Source organism: Anastrepha obliqua, chromosome 4 (genome assembly GCF_027943255.1).
Source record: "Anastrepha obliqua isolate idAnaObli1 chromosome 4, idAnaObli1_1.0, whole genome shotgun sequence".
Lineage (NCBI taxonomy): Eukaryota > Metazoa > Arthropoda > Insecta > Diptera > Tephritidae > Anastrepha > Anastrepha obliqua.
Window position 1 is genome coordinate 34,194,976 of NC_072895.1, and position 12,126 is coordinate 34,207,101.

Below are 12,126 nucleotides of genomic sequence, written 5' to 3' on the forward strand. Positions count from 1 at the left end.
TATACTAAAATACAAAACTACAAAGTTTGATCGAAAAATTTTACAAAATGGCGGCATAGGAGACATTTTTGTAATGTGGTTTCTCTTGAAAGAGCTCCGCGGCACGCAGCACAGAGGGTGCAAATTTTAATCTGGAACAAAGAAACATTTTTTTTCTTAATCTAGATAAGAATAGCTAGAGAAACACGTAGGGGATTTAAAAAATATTTATTTTTGTGGAATTAGCAAGCATTTGAAGGAAAAAACTCTATTTTGGACTAAAATAACGGCACTTAAATAATTATAACAATCGTTTAAATTAATCTATCGAAAATCCCCTACGCTCTTCTCTTAAGAAGATTATTATACAGACGTAGTGAAAAACCTGATTAAAAATATTTAAAATTGTTTGAGTTATGCTGCGTGCCAATTTCAGAAAACGTGTTTTGAGAAAAACGCGTTTAAAGTTTGGAAATTTGGAGAAGTCGTTAGGTAGCAGTCACTAACGCTTGGTTAAAAGCTTAAAATATTTATGAAATAGACTTCGGTAACGTACAAAACTTTATATTCTCTATTTGAAAAGGTTCAAAGAATTTTTTAAGCTTATAAAAAAAAATCAATTTTTTGAAATTTCTACAGTGGTGTTACCCCTTAAGGGGGAACTCCGCTGTGAGAGTTAAAAAAATAGTTGATTTTGGGAATTTTTTTTTGTAAGTAGAAATGTCTATTCGAGGATCTGACAAAAGGCAATTTATTATTTATGTATTAAACTAATATATATTGATGTAAATTTTTATTAAAAAATATTGAAAATTGACAAATTTCTGTAAATAAACGTAACGAGTTAAAAAAAATTACGTCATTTTGTGGCAGCGATACACCAATGAATAATCATCTGAAATCAAAAAACCAAAAATTTTATTCATCTACACAATAGTGGCTATCGTTGTACGTAGCCGGGTTTTTTTTCTTTTGGTTTTTTGGCAAAATGGTGGTGATTTGAATTTCGATGTGTGTTTTTTACCATTTTTTTGATTTTCAACAGGCCCAAAAAAATTGTTATTTTCAAAATTTTAAAAATCGGCTACGCACAGCGATAGCCAATGCGATAACAAACATTTTGAAAAAAAGAAATTCAAAATCGGTTCATTAGTCTTCGAGAAATCGTTGCCACCGTATCAAAAAAATCGTTTCGAGAAAAACGCGTTTGAAATAAAGCATCGTATCGTAAGCGCTACAGGGCCGAACCGACGGGCGCTCACTTACATAAGTGCACATGGAATCGGGAATAAAGCGAATTTCGCTTTAAAATTTGTACCAAATTTTCTTGAGTACTAACAATTTATGCAAAAAAAATCGATTTTTTGAATTTTCACAGTGGTGTTCCCCCTTAAATTACTTGAAAGTTACTGGGGAACTTTTACATTAAAAGACCTAATGAAGCTCAGCTTAAGAATATGACGGTAAATTGCATCAAATATATAACAACAAGAATTGAAGATGTCAGGGTTAATAAAGGTGAACAGACAAAATATTAAATTTATTATATAATATTTCATAAATTGAGAATCAATGCATTACTAAAAACAAATATATTTTTTTTCTATTTTAAGGCAACTAATTTAGTTTCTTTCAGCAATTAAAGAGTTAAAGTTCTTCAGCTGAAAGCATCGGCCGTAATTCGCTGGCCAGGGAAATGGTAAATTTCCTTGTACAAATCCATATATGAGTTGGTTTACGTGTGTGTGTGTGCATATACATAATTAGAACGCATAACTGTCGCATTTTATTTGTATAAACTAACGAGCGCTTATAGATGAAAAATATATTCGAAATAATCATTACAATATTATTGCTTAATTTAAGACACAATTTCCTCCTTAGACATACTCGCATTTGTAGGTACAAAGTTTTAATGTAAATATAAGCTTTACGAATACCAAGTCCGTATTTATGCAGGTAGATATAATTGCTTTTTTTATAGCAAATAAAATAATATGAAATACTTGTATTAGTACACTGAATTCACAAAATGTTAGCCTGCGGCCTTGTGCTTCATTTTACACCTTGGGCCGAAATAGATTGGCCGCAAATTGGCGTCGCTCATTGAGAGAACTCCCCAACAAATCTTCCTCCAACCACGTTTCCAGCGTCGTCGAACTGGAGCGAAAGCTGGACTTTTGCGACTCAATATCTAATTTAAATTGGGAAATCGGTTTTTCGACCGAACCATTCCAATTCAAGTCCATAGACTCATTCCAACTGCCACCTACGTAAAAATCGTCGTCCAGCGAATTGCCATTTATGTCCCATTTCACAATAGGCATCATTTTGTCAAAGCGGTCGCGCTGCTCCGCAATTACAACGCTCTCGAATTTTCCAGGATTCTTGATTTCTAAGCTCATTACATTCATAGGCACATATACGGGTATATTCTGTGGAATAGATTGGACGGTTGAGGGTTGGTGGTTGCTGCTGTCATTGTAGCACAATTGACGTGCTGCGGCGGCACTGTGAGCTCGTTTGGGCAGTTCAGCCAATGGATCAGCGCAGCGTATGCTCTCATTGTACACGCGGTCATCAACGTCATCTAAGCTCAAGCAGGACGGAGTGCGCCGGAAATAGCGCACGTGCTTATTGTACTTGACTTTTTCGAATACAATCTCGCTTGTTGCAAATTCCGGCTCGTACGCCACTATCTCGGAGACAGTGTCGCTGCGCAGTTGCTGTAATCGTTGAAACTCGTAGCCGTCGGAAACTGAAAATAGTCGCGACGTCAGGCACTGGAATATCTTTGTATTTTCAAGGTCGGTCGGACTAGAGTTTTCCACCTCAGCCTCATAGGCTGATGACGTTTCGCAATCTTGGACGGTTTTGATTTCATTGAGGTTATGTGATTTAGTATAAAGTTCGTTTTCTAACGGGTTTTGTGGTATTGAAGCTGACGCTTCTTCATAAGACGATGTCACGCCGTGCTGATCATTGGAGATTTCGTCTTCCTCTTCAAGTTTCTGCGCAGATGTCGGCTTGAGAGGTGCAATTTTGCGAAAAATCTAAAAGAATAAAGTGAAAAATAAAAAAAAAATGTGAGTGTTTGTTAAACTAACTGAATACCGATATATACAGTGCCGGACAAAAGTACAGGCACAATAAGCTCTCTTCATGCATTTAAGGAATTACAACCTTGCGTAATGTTCTCCGTTTTTGTTTCAATTACATGTTATTCATCCTCTAATTAAATTTTTAAACCTAGTTTTATATTTATTATATTTGTTACGAGAAAGGTGATAGAGTCTAAAATGTGAGTTTTCATGGGGACAAAAGTATAGGCACAATTTTTCATTCTTTTCCCATTTCTAACACTTTGTGTATAGCTGGCAACTCTTTTTTACAAAACATATGTTCTAATATACCGTTACTTAAATTGTATTAGTTTTGTGTGCAAGATCGGTGAGAATTAGCGCGTTGCGTAAGATTTTTTGTCACAGTGAGTCCAAAAGGAAAGGAAACCACAGAATCACAGCGTAAAATAATAATAACAGGTGGCGCAAAATTAATCAATTATGGAAAGATTTATAATATTTGCAAATATCGTCCTACGGCAATCATATTTGACACTTGTGAGCTAGACAACTGCAGCACACAAACAGACAAGCAATGGAGCACGTAAGGGTCAAAATAAAGATTTCCGTCATTCAAAATAATTTTTTTTTTTAGTAAAAAGTTGAATGGTTAATTTTGCGCCACCCGATTAATTTTGCGCCACACACCTGTACCTGTATATTTACATTAAAAAGAGAAAGTCGCTTGCGGAGATCGCAGAAATGATGGATCGAAGCCGTTTCACCATTCGCACCATTGTTGACCGCTTCAAAGGGCAAACGAATTTCACAAGTTCGCAGCGAAGTGATCGGCCGCGCAAATTAACGGACCGAGAGCTATCGCAAATTGTGCGAAAAGTGAAAAATGATTCGAAAATTACAAGCTAATACAAGATTTTGGCAAAGAGCTCCATGCCAAAGCAGTTAGATGAGTACTGCAACAGGCTGGGTACAAAGCATGTGTGGCTAGACGCAAGTCCTTCATATCTGTAATCAACCAAAAGAAAAGGGTAGCATATGCAAAACATTTTGAAAACCAGACTCTAGCTACTGGGACAATGTATTGTTTTCAGATGAAAGCAAATTTAATAATTTTCGTTCAGACGGCCGCATAACTGTGTGGCAAAACGCAATACAGCTGACGCTGCAAAAATTCTAGCACCAAGTTTGGAGTACGGAGGTGAGGGATTAATGGTTTGGGGGAGCTTGTATTTACAGAAGGACTAATGGGCAAACCAGTTTATTTAAGTATATTTAAAGAAAATCTCAAAAAAGTGCAGATCATTTGAATCTACGAAGCTCCTTCACATTTCAGCATAACAATGACCCCAAGCACACGGCGCATGATGTAAAGATGTGGCTTGCTTATCACACGGCACATATTCTGCCGCACCCCCTACAGTCTCCGGATCTCAATCCTCCACTTGTGGAAGGAATTGGAATGACGAGTCAGAAAATGTGCGATTTCCACGAAGCCTGCATTGAAACATCATTAAAAAAATAATGGCTTAATATTGGCGAAGATTTTATGAAAAAATTAGTGCACTCAATGCCGAATAGATTGAAAGCCGTATTAAAACAAAAAGGCCTTCCCACGAAGTACTAACCTTTAAGTGTGTCTTTAAATTTTAAACATATAAAAGAACTGTGCCTATACTTTTGTCCAGCAAATATTGCTTTACTTTTGATTTTCTTTAATTTATGGTTTAAGCGCTGCAAATTTTGAAAAATTAAAACTGGATTTCTTATCTAAAATGTATGAGTATGCGTAACTTATGTAACACTTTTTGTTATTGTTGATTAGATAAACTTGATTTTTATTCCATAGTCGTTATTGTGCCTATACTTATGTCCGTCACTGTACATATTTATAAATATGGAAACGAGTTGTTGTATGGGTAACGAATCGAAGCGGATTACTTAAAAGTAGAAAGAAAATCTCTATGTACAATTCGTTGTTTATTTGGCAAATTATTAGAAGTGCCACAACGCAGTTTTTCGCAAATTCGATCGATCTTGATAATTTCCTCTTCATAAAAATGCTCCTCTAGTATATGAGCGATTCCATGCGAAGTGATCCAAGTATTTTGCACTCTACTATGAATGTTTCAGGGATTACTGAGCCATCAGGTGTTTTGCTCGATTTTCTCCTTGCCCTCCTAATGGAGGGATCTACGTTTTACGCCGCCTATGAACGGCAGATGGTTTTTATGAGGAGCTTTTTCATGGCAGAAATACACTCGGGAATTTGCCATTGCCTGCCGAAGGGCGACCGCTATTGGCAAAAACTTTTTCTATTATTTGATGTTCATGCACGGAGGCTCGAACCTGTGCACTTCCGAATGGTAGTCACCTACCAACCCATTCAGCTACGGCAGCCACACTAACTTCTGCTCATATGGCAAAAATAAATTTTTTTTTTTTTGGTAGGACTGTTATAAGCTTACATGGCAAATTTCAGCGTGATATGTCACATAGTTTGTTTTCTGTGCTACTGTAAACAAGTCAAGCTCGAGTGTGTTCTTCGAATTCTCTTTTATGACTTCAATTGTCTCGAAATGTTTTCCACGGAGCGGTAACTTGAGCTTGGGAAACAGGAAAAAGTCACATGGAGCCATATCAGGCGAATACGGTGCTTGCGGAAGGATATTAACATTATTTTTGTTCAAATAATCGCGAACAAGACGTGATGTGTGAGCTGGTGCATTATCGTGATGCAAGAACCATGACTTGTTGTACCACATTTCCTTCCTTTTAAGACGAATGTTCTCGCGCAAACGCTTTAAAACGTCTAAATAATATTCAGCGTTAACCGATTTTGCGATTTGTGCGATTTTCAAGCACAATTTCCTTTACTTTTCGGATGTTTTCGTCATTTAATGATGTTGCTGGACGACGTACATGAGGCAAGTTTTCAACCTATGTACGGCCCTCTTTGAACGATTTGTACCACTGGAAAGCACGTGCACGCGATAGAGCAGAGTCCCCATAGGTTGTCTGCAACATTTTTAAGGCGTCTGAAGCCGAAATTTTGTTGGAATAATAAAATTTCAAACAAATTCTTTGTTCAACTTGAATTTCCATCGTTAAATTCGAAGAACACACTCGAGCTTGACTTGTTTACAGTGGCACAGAAAACAAACTATGTGACATATCACGCTGAAATTGGCCATGTAAGCTTCTAACAGTCCTACCAAAAAACAAAAAAATTATTTTTGCCATATGTCATCCGCGGACCGTTTTATTGATAACGTCTCGTTCATATTTGAGTAGAAGGTATATACATGACTTTTGACATAGAAAATAAATTCAATTTTTCGACTTCATTAGGAAAAAATAGCACTTATTTATTTTCGACTTCTTTTTTGTACTGATTCATATATTTCACAGCAACTAAAACAACAAATACCACACTATTTCGACCCCGTTAATAAACTCTTTTTACATTATGCTTTTTCAATTTCTTTAGAATGAGTTGCGCGATTAACTTCGATTTACCAAGGCGAATTTGTTAAAGGTGGTGTTGGTAAATCAGCTGCTTTGTTTTTTGTTTTCTTTCGCCGTGTCCCTGTGGCTGTCAGCACAGAATAAAACAAGGCGAATTAATTTTTTGTTTTCTACTTCGCCAATACCTTGCTGTAACAATCAAACGTACTAAACATTGTTGTTGGTCTCGTGCCATCACCTTTAATTAATGCGCCTTAGTGCTTTCGTTTTAGCACTTTAATGCTTTCGTTTTAGCATTCAGTGAAAAATGTTTGCTTTATTCGGACCTAAAATTTAAATATTGTGTTTTTAAAACACCAGGCAAGAGATAACCCTCTGATACTACGCAATTATTATATAATATTATAATTGCCACTTGGGTAAAAGTGTTCAGGAATTGTCTGAATGTTTTCAGTAACACGTCAGATAGTTTATAATGCCATAAATCGAACGGAAAAAGAGGGTTTTATCAGAGCAAAAGCGTGCAGGTGGGTCTAAAACTAAAATTACTGGAGGTGCAGAACGCTTCATGATCCCAAAATTGGATCAAAACCCGAGGATTTCCATCAGAACACTTGCAAAGGAGCTCAACGAGGAGAGTGGTATTGATGTCTCTCATGAAGCAGTGCGTCAAGCCATACTGCACCACAAATATTCATCGGGATCAGCACGCAAGAAACCATTGCCGTCTGCACAAAATGTAGAAAAACGCCAGTCTTTTACTTTGAGCCACATTTCCAAACCAAAAGATTAATGGGACGACGTTATATTTTGCGACGAGACAAAGACAATGCTGTATTGCAACAATGGACCGCCTAGAGTGTGGTGCAATCCTTTGACAACTTTACAAAATCGAAATATAAATTTGACAGTTAACCTTTTGGGGACGAGTGTCGGCATATAGCCACTCAAATTAGTTCGGAGCTGCAAGCTCGCGACGTCAGTAGTTCTGAGCGATAAGATACGCATAGGTATAGTAAAAGAGTCACGATTTCATTCAAAGACCTTACGGGGCCATTAGCGATGAAGTCTTATCTTCCTTATAATGTACACTTACGATGTGAATGCGAATGAATTTTAGTTTTTCGATTCAGTCTCTCAGTGTCACTGCCAGAGGAATAAGCAGGCTTTTTATATGTTGTATATTTCATCTTACGCACGATGGTTAAGCGATCTAGAGATGATACGTTAGCTCTGACGAATATTACTTTGAATCTCATAAGACGAAAGATGACGGCATTACTTCGTCAAGTGGAAGTGAAATCCGTGCAATAAGGAATCCACTTAGGCATTTTAACATAAGCCGCAATAGAAGTTTTATTATAAATATTTCTTCATTTTATGAAAAATTGTTCTTGTGTCAAATAAAGCCTTGGTTTTTATAACGTTCAACGCATTTATTTTCTTTACTGCGCGCTCCAATACCTCTCATCCTCAGTGACGTTAACCCGTTGAGCGGCTCGTCCCCAAAGGGTTAAACATAGCAAATTTTCCGCTATGGTTTGGAGGTGCATTTCAACTAGGGAGTAGGAGACTTGGTGTTTATTGACAGCACAATGGACGCCAAATTTAAATATCATATATTAAAAAGAAAACTTAGTCGGCAGTGCTAAAAAAATTTGGGTTTGTCACTGAGAATAAACCAAGCTTTAAGTTTTCCCAAGCTAACGTTCCAAAGCATAAGGAGCGTAATGTGTAGATGTGGCTTCTCTATAATTGCGGCAAAGTTATAAATACACCAGCCCAGAGTCCCGACATAAACGTGAAGAAAGAAAAGAGTCCATAAAAGACATCTAAAGAATGCAGCAGCTTTAAAAACTATAGTAATGGAAGAACGGCAGGATATACCGAAGGTATACGACATACAAAATTGGTCTATTCCACGAAAAAGCGCCTGCAAAATGCTAACGATTGTCATACCAAATATTAAAATAATCAAAAAATCACGTATTCACATTATGGATTTAATAAAAAATAGCCGGTATTAAAGTTTGTAAAAACAGTTTATTGACAGGGTCGAAATAGTATTTGTCTTTGTTGCTTAAGTTGTTGTTTTTCCGAAGAATTTGCAGGTTTTTTATTAATTCCCGTTAAATGCTGTGAATAAATATGAATCAGCCAGCTGATAGCCTCTGATGCTAGCGCTGCATGTTTTTTTAGGTTGTACATATGTAAATTTACATTGTATAAGCTTATATAAATAAATAAAAAATAAAAATAAATATGAATCAGTACAAAAAAGAAGTCGAATATAAATAAAGTCGAAAAATTGAATTTATTTTCAATGTCAAAAGTCATTATTGACATACTGTATGTACATATACAGTACCTCACAAGAGTATTCGGAAATCTAGTTTACCTGGTAGAAAGTAAAAAAAAAAAAATTATTTTATCTCGGGTTCATATTTTGACGTGATAACGTCTTATAATTCGATTTAACAGGCTGCACGCACGAAAAAATGTGTCGTTACCTTGCTCATATGTCGTAACCTTGCTCATTAGTGTTACCTTGCTCATATGTCGTTACCTTGCTCATTGCCGTTACCTTGCTCGTTATGTTATGTTATGTTATGTTATGTTATGTTATGTTATGTTATGTTATGTTATGTTATGTTATGTTATGTTATGTTATGTTATGTTATGTTATGTTATGTTATGTTATGTTATGTTATGTTATGTTATGTTATGTTATGTTATGTTATGTTATGTTATGTTATGTTAAAGTATATTATGTTATGTTAATGTTAACTCATTCTCTATATCCATACAAAATATCTATCAAACAAATAAAATTAAAATTTTCTTTTGAAAGATGCAACCATTCAATCAGTATTTTCTTATGACGTTATCACGTTAAACTATCGTCAGTAAACCGACTTTACAGACAACCTCTTTTTTTTAATAAATATAAAAACACTTATAAACCGCTATAAACATGAACTGACTTGAATTCAGATCGCATAAGTATTCGGAATTTTAAATCATAAAAGGCTTTGCAAAGACACCACACAAAGCCAGCAACGTGCGTGTAGAATTTAACATTCAATCCGTTAGTAAAATTCGATGTGTAATAAAATACGAGAAGTTGTTTAAAATATGGGCAGATCGTTGTGTCAGCCATTGTGTACACTACAGACACAAAATTATTATTCTTATTATGGGTAGAAATTCAAACGAAATTACTTTTAAGGAAAAAAATAATATTTAATTTACGAAACGAAGGAAAAACATTAAAAAAGAGAAATCGAATTCCACAAAAAGAAGCATTTCCACCACCCATTTACCATCCGTAGCATTTTGCAGAGGAATTCGTTGATCAGGAAAGCCTGAAAAAGCCTGAGAAAATGTGGCCGTTATTATTAGAAAAATTAAGCGAGGGATAGCCTCGTCAAGATACAGCTTTAAGGCAGCGATACTCAAGAAATGAGCAGAGATATCAGCTGTGTTTTTCTCAATGCAGAACAGATGAAGAGAAGTTATTAAAATGAAGGGATATGCTACTAGATATTAGATAAATATACTATGAATTATAACACATGGGCTGAAAAGTCCCAGGCTTAATACGTAGATGTCACCAGTTTTATTGAATACACCGCTTTTTGAGTTAGTGGACGTCCAAATGAGGCGGTAACACTAGAAAGCATCAAAAAAATCACAAACTATATTATTGTACAAAATCGTTTTGAATGATCGAAAAGTAAAATTGCGTGAGTTTGCTGACATCGTAAAGATATCAAAAGAACCTGTTGGCTTCATATTGCATGACCAAGTGACTGTGAGAAACCTCTGTGAAAAGTGGGCGCCGCAAGAAGATTTCGCTCGAATGAAGAGATTATCGCTGAAATTGAGGGCTTGAGGCAAAAGATAAATCGTTCCACAGAAGTGGTATTGAAATGTGAGAGCGACGCTGGAATGATTGCGTTTTTTCTTGATGGAAATGACGTTGTTGAAAAAAGCTATGTAATTTGGAACAAAAAAAAAAGCATGTTCTCTTTGTTAGGTCCGGGATTTTTCTTTTCGACTACTTTTGGGACATGAATTCACATACTTTTTAAGTTAATGCATTATATAGTTACGATTTTGCTTGAATTTATTTTTATATTTAAATTGAAGCATAGACCACAATGAAATGACTGAATTATTGTAGTTTTTGCGCAATAAATAGGAAGTGAAAGGTGTTTGTGATATTTTATAAACGAGAAAAAATATTTCTGAATACTTTTGTGAAGCACTGCATATCGGATTTGAACAACTCTCCTTTGCAAGTTATTCTTTTCAAAAATCATCATAATCTGTATGTATGTAATTGACAGCTCATTGCCGCCTGCGCTCATTTTAAATAGCCACCTGTTTTAGATCAAATGTCATTGCAACCCAAGTACCCCAGTTTCATGGGGACATTTCGATTTTTCCCCTCCAAGTTATTAGGCACATCGAAGAGTTAGGCAGCGGTTTTTCGCATCACTCTGAAGGTTTTGATATACGCTCGCCTTTATCTGCATATTTCGATTTCCTTAGGCTTTTACAAGCAACCACTAAGCGAATATTCTCATAATACGCGAATGTGTTAAGAGTGCGCCCTATGCATGTATGTACGAGTATGTATGTAGATTTGTCAGCTTTGAGTATTTAATGGTTTCTGGGTGCTTATCGATTTGCGTTTCGCGCAAAGACGTGCAATAAAAATTTATTCTCACATGCATACAAGTAATTACATACGCAAAATTTGCATATTTTCCACACGTGTCTATGTATGTATGCATATTGCAGTCCTCGTGTCTTGTGAACTATGTTGCACAATCGGCTTCTTGTGTTTTTAATTTTTAAATTTCTTCTTGACTTATTGATTTTTACGCTGCCACTGAACTTTCACTTTTAAGCATGAAAACAGCGTACGATTGCTTACCTTCAGACACGACTTCTTTGTTAATTTAAGTAATTGCGACATTCTTCCGTCTCCTATCGAGTTTCGTCAACATGCAACATGAACACTCCCGCAGACAATTGTCATCACAGATACTTCACGGCAATCATATTTACCCGCATTTTGATTGATTCTCGTTTATGGCGTTTTTGTGTTTTTCTGTTGTTTTTTTTTTCGATTACTTAATAAGCGAATACTAAGCACCTAAGGCTAAGGTTGAGTCACGAGCCAATAAAGAGCAATGAGTAGATATTTTGAGAAATTCCAACCTTCTGATGGTTGGACGTAGTGGCGACTGTAACAAGCGAGCAAATACTACTGCGGTCGTCTAAGAATAAGTGTAGCGTCACTGAAGGCATTACATATTCATAGTACGGCGTCGACTGCATTTTGGCACGCATAAACACGTGAAACTGTGGGTGAAAAAGTCTGCTGTAAAGGACTCGCAGAAAACGCAGAAAATACAGAAAACGTGGAAACGTGGAAACAACAATACTGGACACTACATACACACATATGTACATAAGGTTCATTGACAGACTGGCGTGTTTGCTTCTAACAACTTGGTGGAGGCGCACGCGCATTGCGGCCTGCATTGCAGCCTTTCATAATAATAACGTCATCGAATTTTATATA

General features: G+C 36.1%; 1 protein-coding gene across 1 annotated transcript; it reads right to left on the reverse strand.

Moving 5' to 3' along the window:
- Positions 1-758: 758 nt before the first annotated feature.
- LOC129244838 (uncharacterized) lies at positions 759-11,793 on the reverse strand. The gene is made up of 2 exons (XM_054882719.1): positions 11,473-11,793; positions 759-3,032 (listed from the first exon to the last, which is right to left on the reverse strand). The coding sequence occupies exons 1-2, from the start codon at positions 11,512-11,514 to the stop codon at positions 2,040-2,042; spliced, it is 1,035 nt and encodes a 344-aa protein (XP_054738694.1). The 5' UTR covers positions 11,515-11,793; the 3' UTR covers positions 759-2,039.
- Positions 11,794-12,126: the final 333 nt, after the last annotated feature.

Excerpts from the sequence above, each read along its gene's own strand:
- LOC129244838 (XM_054882719.1), bottom strand. The coding sequence starts at position 11,514 with ATGTCGCAATTACTTAAATTAACAAAGAAGTCGTGTCTGAAG. Across the intron at positions 3,033-11,472 it reads CAAAGAAGTCGTGTCTGAAG|ATTTTTCGCAAAATTGCACC; the intron begins GTAAGCAATCGT and ends TTATTCTTTTAG.